This window comes from Austrofundulus limnaeus, unplaced genomic scaffold (assembly GCF_001266775.1).
Source record: "Austrofundulus limnaeus strain Quisiro unplaced genomic scaffold, Austrofundulus_limnaeus-1.0 Scaffold41, whole genome shotgun sequence".
Taxonomy (NCBI): domain Eukaryota; kingdom Metazoa; phylum Chordata; class Actinopteri; order Cyprinodontiformes; family Rivulidae; genus Austrofundulus; species Austrofundulus limnaeus.
The window spans coordinates 2,298,129-2,311,501 of NW_013952443.1; the positions used below are offsets into that span (position 1 = coordinate 2,298,129).

Consider the following 13,373-nt stretch of genomic DNA (forward strand, 5'->3'; position numbering starts at 1 on the left):
ACCTTTTATTTTTATGTCAACAAATGCCATTAAATGATTTAATCTTTTTGTCCTCTGCCAGTAAAACACTTGTTTAAACTCTCCTTTAAAAGGCAGCAAGCCTTCATTAATGAAGTAGCTCTTAATTACAAGATTATTTTTGGTTTTAATTACCACTTTTACATATTTAAACTTCTTTTTAAATGGCTGAGCCYGATCAACGAATAAACAAAAGTATGTTGTGAACGAGCACCTAGATGTGGAATTCCACTCATCACTGATCTGCCTGGAGGTTTGTCCTAATTCTGCCACTGTAACCTAAACTGTAGTGCACTTGTGAAAKGAATGAAATGTTATTAGTGTGAATGTGTCGAGACTGAAGTGAAACTCTCATCATTTAGAAAGTATGACATGACTGCAGGATGGCGCATCTTRCCTGAGGCTGTGGAGATGTCATCTTGTTGGAGAGTCATCTTCAAATGCTTGGACATTTAAAAAAAATCGTTTGATCAGATGATTTCAAACCTATTTTGACTTTTGGTAAGGACTGCTTGTTGCTCAAGGACAAAGGGTAGAAATGTTTGTAGGTTCATTTGTGCATTGCGCAACTTCCAGAAAATAATTATTTGATTCACCATTCTATTCTGGAGACAATCTGATTCACGATGGTTGCCACAGCTGATCACTCTTTGCCAACAACAAAAGAGTACAACTCTCTTTTTTTATGGTGGAGTTTGGAAATTYATCACAGACCAGAGAATTCTTTTTATGTTTTGCAACTTAGCCAATAAAGTTTTTGCTGCAATGAGACGTAAAATAAAAAGCAATTACAAATTGATACTGCAGCTAAACCCAAATTAAAATGTTTTTTTTCTTAATTTACGTGTGACATTTTTTAATAACACTGAATTTTGTGAAGTTATACCTCAAGACATATGAATTCTCGGGGTGTAAATCACCAGCTTTATCATGATATGATATTATATAGATTTGTTTGGATGACAGTTTTATTTTTCTYGATATTACAATGTCTGTCACAAAACGATTTCGATTCAGTTCAKTTCACAAGTCTGTGATCRATATAATGCAATATTATATGCCTGTCTAACATAATGACAGTCTTAGATGGGCATATGATATCAATCCACATCGAGCATATGATGTGATATAGACTGGTATTTTTTTTTTTTTTTGCCTTGACACAACTGAATCGTTAACCATTTAATCGATATATCAATATGGATTGATGTATTGTTACACCCTAGTGAATACATTTTCCACCTGTAGGCATGTGATACAAAACATATCACTATGGTAATGAGGTAGTGCGTTATCACGCAAACACATCATCTGAAAACTAGACTGTCTTATTTCACAGCCGTATTATGCAGCCTACCAGGACTGCGTTGGATGTGGCCTCCGTGGGCATTGGTTTACGTAGTCTAGATGGGCTGCAATCCCTGACCTGAAACACAGCTTCTGTCAGGTTTATATTGCCAAAAGTACTGGCTCATATGAGCTTAAGTGACAGCCCATTCCTAATCCATAGGGTTCAATATGACATTGGTCCACGTTTTGCAGTTAGAACAGCTTCAACTCTTCTGAAGGCTGTCCACAAGGTTTAGGAGTGTGTTTAAGGGGATTTTTGACCATTCTTCCAGAAGCCCATTTGTGAGGTCACATACTGATGTTGGACAGAAGGCCTGGCTCTCAGTCTCTGCTCTAATTCACCCCAAAGGTGTTCTRTCGGGTTGAGGTCAGGACTCTGTAGGCCAGTCAAGTTCATCCACACCAGACTTTGCCATCCAAGTCTTTATGGTCCTTGCTTTGTGCACTGGTGCACAGTCATATTTTTTCTGCTTGGCCTTCAGAGGAGTCGGACACTTTAACTCTCTCTCCCAAACCTGTCCCTCCTTCCTGCTTTGCAGCTTTTTCAAGCCTTTCTTCTACCTATCATCTGAAAACAAAAGGAATTATGAATCTGCTCAACTGGTCTCTAAACGTAATCAACACTATTTTTTTTCCCACATTGAGACTGAAGTGAAGGGAGCGCAGCTGTCCCAGTGGAATGGTGGCAGATGGTCGGGTCGCTGGTTCTTGGTGGGTGGGGGAGGTTGGAACCTGATCTGTTTGGTGCCACTTTCCATTGAAGACATGGAAGATTTGTACATATTTGGATTTATGATAACTGGATTCCTGCTGATCAGCTGTGGAGGAGTTCTGGCTTATCRGAAAATAAACGTGATCCTGACAGCAGTCCGGGCCTGTGAAAAGTCGTCAGGAACCTTGGACGGAATCTCCTGTACTGGAAACGYACAGACTSAGAYGCTGGRKRAAATAAGTTGCCAACTRGATGTGATTCTGACGAGAATCACAGCTCRACAAYGTGCCCATGAGATGTAGGATTACACCTGGGTGAAGTTTCAGATGGAAAGAGAGGCAAGGAGGTGATGAAATTCAAAATATTTGGCTTTTTTCACCATTACAGAGATGCAGTTCCAGACTTTAAAGCAGCAGTAAACCCAAGGCTGCTTGTTCCAAAACAATTACGTTTATCTTTCAGATCCCTGAAACTGCTGACCATGGCGCTCRGCAGTTATCAAAACTTCCCTGGATGACACGTTAACAAAGGCTTGATTCTCCATTCCCGTCCCGTACCATCTGTGGGTGGACCAGGCTGTGGTGGTGACAGAGAACTGAACTCTRGTGAACTGAGCTTGGTTTGATAAGAACTGGTTTTGGACTCTGGGGGTCTTTGATTGGTTCCAGCACGGAGTATTAACCTGAAATGTCACCGGCTCCACTGCATCCCACCCCGTACCATGTGTTTGATCCCCAGCCCCCGCCCCCCAGCTGTCTTGCACTGAGCGAGTGGGTTTTTTGAGCACATTATTCTGTGTTTATGAGTGAACATAGGATCAGAGCATCTTTTTTTAAAACTCATCTTTCCAATTGTGTGTGTTTCCAAGCTGCAAAAGGTAGCGCGACTGTGTTGCGAAAGACCTGGGCATCTGTTTTTATTTATTTATTTATTTACCGTTCTTTTACCAGGCAAGTCCCATTGAGATCTCAGATCTCTTTTTCAAGGGAGGCCTGGGCCTGAAGGCAACCTATTGTACATGGTTTTTGGGGGTGGGGGAAACCGGAGTACCCGGACAAAACCCACACAAGCACGAGGAGAACATGCAAACTCCACACAGAAAGACCCCAGGTCCGAACCAGGGATCGAACCCAGGACCTTCTTGCTTTGTGGAGTCAGTGCTAACCACTGAGCCGTTCTCCCCAATGTTTGTTATGTGTGTGTAATATTCTTAACTGCAAGTTCTTTGTCTGTGTATTCACTGACAATGGCAGTAAAACTGATTCTGATTCTGATTTGGATGGGTGAGCAAATACTTAGGTAGCTAAGTTTGTTGCTGTTATAGTTGAGAGTTGTCCTCAATACACTGTCTGAGTGTTAACATGTTTTGCAAATTCTTGCAAAAATTTATAGAATAAGGCACAATGTTAATTCAAGATTTGATCAAAATTCTTGGTCTTTTATTGATTTAGACATTGATGTGCAAATTCAGTCATATAAGAGTTTTCAATACCTGTTCCACAAAGCAGGTTYATGCAAGCTGACTCATGAGCGGGAAAAAAACTTCCTAAAGTGGATGACATCGACTTCCAGCTAGTCTCAGTGATGCTACCTGCGAGGTGTCACGTAACTCTGGTCTCAGCCTCAGTCTCCACATCAGTTCCGATTCCAGATCAGTCAGGAGAGAAAAAGGCAGACTGATCTTCTGCTGCACCAGCGCCCAGAGTCTGCTCATGCTCATTACATCCACACAAAGCAAGATGTGTTTTCCTGCTCGGCCTCATGGATTAGGATCTGGGCACGCCGCACGCTGGTGCACAATCGAATAGCAACGGTCGTGCTGTAATAGTCGTTCTCTGGCATCTGACAGTAAGGAATTAYCAGCTACCACATGATGTCTCTCACACAATCAAGTTATTTTCATTCTCCACTGGGTCAAGTTCCTTTACAGGCACATATCCCATTGAAGAGCAGAACAATGATGAYGTTACGGAAAAGTAACTGTTTATATGGTTCAGTTGAGATGAAAACTGATGGCACATGATTTAATTAATACAATGTTTGGAGCCCTGTGTGCGGGTGTTATCAGTGGGACAGTGGAAGTTGAGAGAGTAAAAAAAAGTGATGTGACGGAAAACTCTTTGTCTGTGGTAAGAAAACGGCGATGTCTGGCYGCTCTAACTCGCCGCTCTAACTCGCCATTCTGTGCTGTTAGTCACGTCTTCATTCTTTTCACTGTGTTGGTTTTGGATGGGGTACCTTCATCCCCAGAAACACTGCCAGCTCATTCTGCTGAGGCATGGCTTACTGTACAAAAACGTCACACCTCATGTACAGTTAAGCAGTCATTTTATCCTGAAAGATATTTTCCCAGCAGCACTGACTCTTGGAAAGTTTTAGGGTCTTTCACAATGCWTCCATTTTTAAGCTGTACCCCTATTTTCCATAAAAGAGCAATAAAAGTCTGTTTAAAGTCAGAATTGAATAAACAGCACACAGTATATACATACAAAAACCACCCAGCTTGCCCTATTTTTTTCCACTTGGCATTGTTCCACTTCACTTTCAAGCTCTGGTCCTCCACCAGAGTCCTGGCTCTCCTGGACAGAGATCTCTGGTTGTTCCTGGAATCTATTGGACCCACTCTTTCCATTTGGGGGTCACAGCAGTAGTCATGTTTCCATCCAAATGTTATGCAAATTTTGAATAAACTTTTAAAATTTTGCAAAAAAACAATGTGAATGAGGCATTTTCATTTACTGGTTYGGAGCAAATCAACTAGGCTACACAAAGCATAATTTYGTCAGACATTGACTTTACGCAACAGGAAATAGAGTTTGTAAACTAACAGGGACCACACATCTCGGGACAATGGAGAAAGGTTTTCAGGAATGTATTGCTATCAGGCAAATTGTGTTTGTTCTGTTTCTGTTATTTCATGCATGAGACTGAGAAATGCTTTGGTCTCTTTGTACCRTTTGTTGTTTCCAGCCATGTTTTTGCAYGTTATGGGAATATAACAGACGATGCCAACAGCAGAAGTGGCTGATCAATCATGTAAGATAAATGTTTGCTAAGTCAGAACTTATTTAGCAAAYGTGGTCCCATCTCCCAKTTTGTGCATTAACTTTGGATAATCCAAAAACCAACTCAAGTGAGTGTAAAAACCTTTTTGCTAAGTTGAGGAYATTTTCTGGGTTTTGCCGTTTCCAACAACCTTTCATGTTGCGATACTTCAAAATATGTGTCATGATTGGTGTCTGTGTTAATGTTTTATTCTAGTTTTCTGTCCTGCCATCTGTTTTCGTCTTCCTGTCTGCCTTTGCTCGAGCCCCGCCCACTCACACCTGATCCTCATGTTTCTCCTCCAGGTTTTTCTTGTTTGTGCTCATTAGTCTTAACTTTAAATTCTCTGTCTGGTCTTCACTTCCCTGTCGGATCATTGTTCTGTATTGTGTTGTGTGTTCCAGCTTTAAGGTTTTTCATTCATGTCCTGTGTTTTGCCACGTCCAAGCCTTGTGAGTTTCTTGAGCTGCCCCGTCAGCACTTTTTGTTTAAATAAATTTAGATTTTTGGTTTTTTGAAACTGCCTGCACCATGGGTTCTTTCCTGTCTGAAAATCATGACAATATGCGTAAATAAACTGATGGAAACACAGCTGCTAAGTGTTTTGATAACCACTGACTGCACTGAGGCCTTGACTCTCCACAACTCCTCTGTTTCCTCTTTTAGACCATGGTACAGTATTTCTCAAGCATTGCTCCTTCACTCTGATGTTATGGTCACTTGGATCGGGATTGCTGTATATATCACCACAACCTTCTTCTGTAGCTTGTCAACCACYGATATGTTCAGCTAAKTAGCCATCAATTTCTTAATAAACACAGCAGGGAGATGTTAAGTCACACAATTTTGGTGCAGGAAGATGGGGAGTTCAGGATTGGAATCACAGTGCCAGCCTTCAAGCATCCTTAGCTAAGCGAAAGACGTAGAAATGAAGCCATGCTGGCTTGGACATTAACAAGGTTCGCATCAGATGTTGGGGAGGGAGGACATTCAAAGGAATGAACTACCTGAACCTGCCTTTTATTTATTAACCTTTATTACTTYATTAATCTCCACCAGGGACATTTATTTATTGCAGCAAAACAATCTGACAAGTAAAACTCAAAATGTGCAATCAGAGGTTTRAACTATGCAAAATCTGATCTAATTTGTGCAGAGGAGGCAAATTTTGTTGCAGATCATGATGATCCGTGGCAAAAAAGGATTTCCTGTAGTGGCTGTGACAAGAGTAGTGTTTTGTAAGAAATGATTCTCTGCTGTGTACGCAGTGTGAGGTGGAGAGAATGTTTGGAATCGTCCTTTTATTGGTATTTTATTTGACATACTTTTCTCCACAACCTTTTTAAGTCGTTCCCTTCTGCAGCCAATAATGGAGCCAGCCTTCATTAGGTTTGCATAGTGTGTAGGTGTATTTGGCTCCACAGCTGCTCACATTAAAGGATTGAGTTCCCCTTGATRAATRTGCTCATCCCCTTTTTACTTACAGYTTCGGTGAGAGGCCTCCAGYCCAATCATTTATTGATCTAAACTCTCAGATACTTATAACCCTCCACCTCCACCGCTTCCTCTTCCTTTTTTAGTGGTTAGAAAGCTACTTATACACTTTGAGTAAATTAATTCTCTGGATGATCAATACACTTAAATCCAAAGGACATTTATCAAAACAACCTGAACTGGTTTTGCTCACTGTTTAACTGGCACAGAAATATTCTTCAACTTGACAAGAATCGACATGCTCCATCTATTCTGTGGAAAAAAGAAACCTATTCAGCTGCCCGAAAATGCGAACGTCGTTTGCATAAATTAGTGTCAAAGTGTTTAGTTGGATCTACTTTTACTTCCACCTAAGAACTACTTTTTTTCTGTCACCTAAGCACAGCAGCAGTCACTCAGATGTTATATGTTCATTATATTCATGTTAATATGTTCGTTTAATGTCAACTAAGACACAAGTTTTCATGTTATAGTAGTTTTTGATAATTAAACAATAATCTATTTGAATGGTTTTGTTATTTTACTTCATTTTTATTGTTTAAAACACCATTTTTATATAATTGTGTCCTGTGTTTGGTTTTTCTATTAGCTCGGTTAATAACTGAAGRCACTACATCGATATACTTGTAAGATTAAAATTGATAAATAAATTACTCTGATGTCTTGTAATCTTTATGAAGCTGTGATTTGAAACACGGTACATTTTTAGATTTACCAAACATGCTAGGTGTATTAGCACAAAGTATCAGTATCAAATCAGTTTTTCAGAATTTTACTCAAAGGAAATTGGTGGCATCAAACATCACCACTATATGTTAATAATAATTACACTGATTTGAWTTAAATTCAATTCAGTTTGATTAAAAACTACTTTATTGATCCCAAAGGGGAATTGCAGATGCCAAATGACAATGGTAGTTTATTTTAATGCCATTTGGAGTAGGGTCACACAGAACTGCAAGGTGGAGAAAACAAAGAATTGTCATATTTGAGTTAGTTTTGTTTTTAACACTGAGATAAGATGTGAACCTTGTGCTCCTCTAGTTTAGATACTGTAAAATATCTGTTGATCTTTTGTTCTTGTCATTTGCTCTTTCAGAACTGTAGATAACAATTAACATTTAGATTTTTGCTATAAAGTTTAAAAGTCACCAAAAATAGGCAACCCTATACGTATAGGCCCAAAGACAGGATATTTGTTTGCTTACTGTCCTTTCCCACAAACTGACCTTATCTTGTGGTCTTTGGGAGATTTACTGTAAGTCTGATAATAAAACCAATATGTCAGTCACCAAAAACTTGTGCGTGCATTGTGCATTATGTGGTTTTCAATGTTTGATCAAAGTGGCTACAACTCTCTTATTTCTCTACTTGAGATAATCTTAATCTAGTATGAAAGGGGAATTAAGACAAGCATTTCTTCAGACTTGTGACTGATTTAAAGGCTTATGTGACATGTTGAAACAATTACTTTATTAATATACTCTRAGTGCTTGCACTTGGTTAAGATTTAAAATTGGACTAAATAGAAGCAGGGAAAAAATAACTTTTTGGTCTGAGGATCAAAGCCAGACCAACAGGTTATAAAAGAACACAGTCAAATCCATGAAATGCAAAAAGAAACCACATCACTTTATTTTAGAGAAATGGTTTGTTTTCTGCCAGTGTTTACTGAGTTCAAACATGGAAGTCAGTAGAATACCAGCCAACAAATGTCCTGCTTATTTGATCACACTGCATAGCTCTTACAGTACAGGAAGTTATTCAGAGCTCTGCAGCTCCGACAGCAACTAACARTGAAAAATTTACTTTATCAGTAGTCACACATTAAAAAACAAACAAACAAACAAACAGTAAAAAAACACTGAACAAGGAATGCAGTTCATTATATGTTAATCAGATGAAAATGTCWGTCATTGTGTCCTTTTAACTGTTTAGTTGTTACTCTGTAAAACTTTCATTTGCAGGGCTGTCACATCCCTTCTGTGTGCACATACAGAACTTTAACGGACAAAAAAAAAAAATTGAAAATGCAGTTTTTAATCTCTGAAATAATTAAGAACGTCAGCAAGTAAACATCAAGTATCTAGATGTAGAGATGGATTTCATTACAAGAACAATAAATTAAGTTTCTCAATAAATAGACAAAATTGTTTTTCCTTAATTATTATCGACAATTCTACAAATACGCACAATAAAAATCTGTTCAAATCTGTTCTTTTATTTTTCTCTTCCTATTTCATAAATAAAAAAATACATAAATACAAAATAAATAAATAAATAAATAGTTATTAAAACCTAATCTTTTGAAAAGAATTGCTACAGCTCAGATGTCCTTTCTTTCAAAATGATGGTGGGATTGATGTCGCTGTGGCCCGAGTGCGAGGTGCTCGAGTTGATGACGGCGGACACGGGCTCTTTGACGTCGGGCACGTAGAAGGACGCCATCGGGCAGGGCCCCTTCACGTTGTTGCAGACGAGCCTCTGCAGGGAGGCGGTGTTGACGATGTCGAAGCCCACGCTGCCTCCGAAGGTGCTGGGCTTCCAGTACTCCGGGGAGCAGATGGGATTCCCCAGCAGGCCCTTGAGGGAGAAAGGAGCCCCCATCTCCACCATTGTCTCCCCGAAGATGGCGTTGGGCCGGGGCTTCTCCACCAGCAGGCCCGGGTAGAGCTCCACGGCGTCCACGTCGCCGTACATCTCCTCCAGCAACGCAGCCATTTCTTTCTCCCCTGAAGCAACAAACACAAACGTTTTTAGTCAGCGGTTCAGTTCAGCTCGCCTCACAGGCTCAGCCACAAAGTTAAACTAAATATTTCCTGAGTTTCAGTCGGCTTACATCAATCAAACCTTTAGCCAACTTCCTTCCTCTCTTAAGGTATGCAAATGTTTTAGCGGTTAAAGTTAATTTTTATTTCACAATTCTATCCTTTTGAGGATCTGAAGCAGGAAGTATTGAGTGTGTTTACATCCTGCTCGTTGTGATGACAATCTGCTTACATTACGTCAAGATAAAATGAGCATCGGGCTTTTAGAGTCATGGAAAAAAACACCCAGCTTTTAAAGCAGCTGCTGTATAAGTTCAAATGTTAATAATGAGTAAACTATTACATGAGTTGTTAGTGCTTAGCATGTTTAACAATAACTAGTAAATTGATGGTGTGAGGTGACGTTAATTATAGCTTCTTTACAAATCTTCTTGCGTCATCTTTTCCACCTACAAGCATRAGGTTTTGTAATTGATTTATCTCACCTGTCAAGTCCTCAAAGGAGCTGTAGGGTTTCATGGAGAACCTCTTCCTGTAAGCGTTGAGGGACTGGTAACGCATTTGCCTGCTGTGTTCRATGGATTTAATGGCCACGTACAAGATGGGTCCCGGCACATTACGACCGCCAGCAACCTGCCGAAGAAGATTAAAGCGTGAGCCTCGAAAGCTTTTAAAGCCGCAGCTTCCGTTGCGAATTAAKTGTTGCCGCAATGGCGTTAGCCGTTCTTACCCGTCCTGCAATCTGCTTGGTGAATGAGTCCACCAGGCTGTTGATGCCGTGCTCCGTCATCACCGTGGTGTTGAAGACAAACTGCTTGTAGCTGTAATCCTTCCCGTCGATTTGGAAACTGTCGGGCATCAGCGGGTGCCAGTGGTACAGCGTGTTGAACTCGGACGCGATGCGGTTTTGGTACTGGAAGCGCTGGCTGAAGAGCAGCTCGGGGTCAAACTTGAGCTTGAAGTGGTACCCACTCAGGTGCTGCACGTAATCCTCGATCACAATCTTGATGGTCTCACCTGCGGGGASGAGTGATAAAATGTTTAACTTTGTATGAAAACGCTGTTTCTTCATTTGCAAAATAAAAGACAAACAAAAACATTTCCTTTTTCTGCTGCCAAACAGAAACTGTGAAAACCTGTTCTTGTTTCTCTGAAAGCAACAGTGTTGTTGGTTGTCCCAAAATAAAAAAGCACCTCTTCCTTTATTCAAAACTTCCACATTAACACAATTTCCTCACTCTTTACATTCTCAACCGCAATATGGAAGGAAGTCTGTAAATCTTCTTTGCAGAAGTCTTGAAACTCACCAATCAGGATGAGCCGTGACGTTTGGAAGAGTCTTTCGTCATCCCAGTCTGGGTGAACTTCCTTCAGCACGTCACAGACTCGGTTGTGTTCACGGAGCCAGATGGTGGCATACATCATGAGGCCGGGGACCAGRCCAAACGCCTCGTGGCCAACGGCAAAGCGCTGAGAGTCCAGGACATGAGGCGGGTAGTGCATTTCGACACCGACATCCTTAACCAACGGGGGATACACCTCTCCATTTCTCATCTGTGGAGTTACGCAACAACAGAAGAAACTAAGACACAGATGTACACTTGAAGCACTTATATACCAGAAATGCAGCTTTTTCTTCTTCCATACCTCATATTTTAGCTTGCCGTCTTTGAAGAGCCTGAGCTTGTGCTGCTTCTCCAGGTTGCCACCGTAGATGTGGCTGAGGTCCACCTAAAAAAAACCATAACCCACCATTTTTGAGCTTATTTTCCTCCCTTTAATGACCAGAAACATGATCTTTTTTGTTGTATTTTTTGGTATACTCACCCCATGACCTTGAGACACGGTRAAAGCAGGTCCATTTTTCATATCGGATTTGAAGAACTGGTGCGTGAAATGCTGCGCGAAGAAAGCAAACATCAAGCTGGTGCCCTGTGGGTCTGGGATAAACTGCCTCCTCACCAGGAGCTTCTCAGCCAACAACTTGACGTCAGGCAACTCCTTTTTACCTGGAAACAACAACAACAATACTTTTTAAAAACATCTWGTGTCTGCCGTACAACTTCAGTGCAAAGAATTTGCAAATGATGCTGTGGTTTAGTTTTCTGCTTGTTGAGACAGGTTCTTCTGGGCTCGCTGAGAATATTTACACTCAGGCATGGATAAAGGAAGCGCTGTTTGTTTCCGGTGATGTAATGGGACCAAAACGTTCTTTACGCAAGATTTTAGAATCTAAAATAACTGGTTCTCCTGAGCCAAAGACGGTGCGCTCACCTACGACTCCCATAGGGGTTGGGCAGTCCTGCGGCACAGGCGGAAGGGCTCGTGTGTAGTAGGACAAGTTGGAGTAGGCTTCCCAGCTTTTGTAACCGTAGTCGGCATTGTAAGTTGGAGGACTGTCGATCAAGTGGGATCGAGCTAGGATGAAGAGGAAAAAAAAGTTTATGTCTTTTTTATTATAGATAAACACTACGGTTGAAGTAATGATTTAGTAAGTTACAATTAGGTTTCCAAAGCTTTTCATTTTGCCATGAGCAGACTTACATGTCAGCACATATCTCATGATGACGTCCCTGAGAAATGAGATGCTGTTAACAATGTTCCAGAAAGCCTTGTAGTGGGTGAGAATGTAGTGGACGGTGTTGGGCGACGGCTTCAGGGAAACTTTTAACCAGGTGAGGAATTCAGCTGCAGGAAAAAAAGGGGGAAACAAAAGAGATAGAGAGAGAGAGAGGATTGTTAATATTATCTTACCTGAACAAATCACAGCAAAGAGGAAGGAGAAAGTGTTAGATTTGCTTTTTATTTACTTACGTGTTGTGCAGTTCTTGCCATGATATCCTGTCCGCGTGCAGTCACATTCATAATCATTAGCTCCCATTGCTGTGCACACACCTCTGTTCTGGCATGGCTCAGAGCAACATGGGTTACCTGAAACAAACAATGCTGGACTTTTATTAAGAATTCAGAAATGTTAGAGAAGTGTCTAAAGTATTTCTCCATAGGACTGTTTACTTTGAACAAACAACTCAAAAAACCTTAATTTTAAAGTTATTGTACATGAATCTACTAAATAACTTTATTTCTTCTTAATCATCTAAAATTGAGCCTTACCTCCGTTGCAGGCAAGAAAAAAAGCTGCCAATAAAAACGCAGAAAATGTGAGGCTATTCATGCTCCTAAATCTCCGATAGATTCGTCTCGTATTCTTCTCTTTTTTTTTTTGGTCCTTTTTTTTTGTCCTCACTCCTCCGCTCTTCTGAGAGTCGCTACAGTCTGAGCGCTTCAGACCTGCGCCTTGTATTTAACTGAGCGCGAGTGTGACGTCAGCATCACCACCCATCTACGCCCACCGCCTCTTTATGAATGACTGAAAAGTCTGATGAACAAAAAAAAAATGTAATCTTGAGAATGTTTTACATATTTTCCACAGTCTGTATTTTCATTTATTTAAATTTTTTTTTCAGACTGATCTTTTTTTTGGCACCTATATGAATTTAACAAAACCATAATCTGAAACACTAAAACTCAATGGAGATGTTGATTTAGAGCGAATTAACAATATTCAATGTGAAAAATAGTTAAGAGGATATCGGATAAACGTTGAATGAATACTCTCATTAAGATTTTAACTAACTGTTTGTAAACGTGCACATATGTTATCACCACTGTTGCTGTATTTCACAAATGGTCTTATTTCTAATAATTATTTTTTAAGGAAAACACACGAAAAGAATCTTAAAAGGAAAATTAAATGAACAGGAAAAAACTGTAAAGTTRTAAAATGATTATCTGCATATATGATTTAAAGTTTTTTGTTACGATGCGTAAAGAGTTTCATCCTAATACAATTTATTATGAACGATATTTGAAGAGTTTTCTTTTTAAGTCTTTACTTAAAAAAAAAAAAAGCTTTTGACCAAACGTGGATTTAAAACTGCAGGTTGATACAGCTTGTTACCACTTTTGTGTTACCTCCTAAGAGT

At 40.1% G+C, this 13,373-nt stretch overlaps 1 protein-coding gene across 1 annotated transcript; it reads right to left on the reverse strand.

Annotated features, from left to right (window-relative positions):
- Positions 1 to 8,230: 8,230 nt before the first annotated feature.
- On the reverse strand, positions 8,231 to 12,646 carry ptgs2b (prostaglandin-endoperoxide synthase 2b). The gene is made up of 10 exons (XM_014007375.1): positions 12,502 to 12,646; positions 12,202 to 12,318; positions 11,932 to 12,075; positions 11,662 to 11,805; positions 11,215 to 11,396; positions 11,035 to 11,118; positions 10,695 to 10,941; positions 10,118 to 10,404; positions 9,873 to 10,020; positions 8,231 to 9,351 (listed from the first exon to the last, which is right to left on the reverse strand). The coding sequence occupies exons 1-10, from the start codon at positions 12,560 to 12,562 to the stop codon at positions 8,939 to 8,941; spliced, it is 1,827 nt and encodes a 608-aa protein (XP_013862829.1). The 5' UTR covers positions 12,563 to 12,646; the 3' UTR covers positions 8,231 to 8,938.
- Between the last annotated feature and the right edge of the window lie 727 nt (positions 12,647 to 13,373).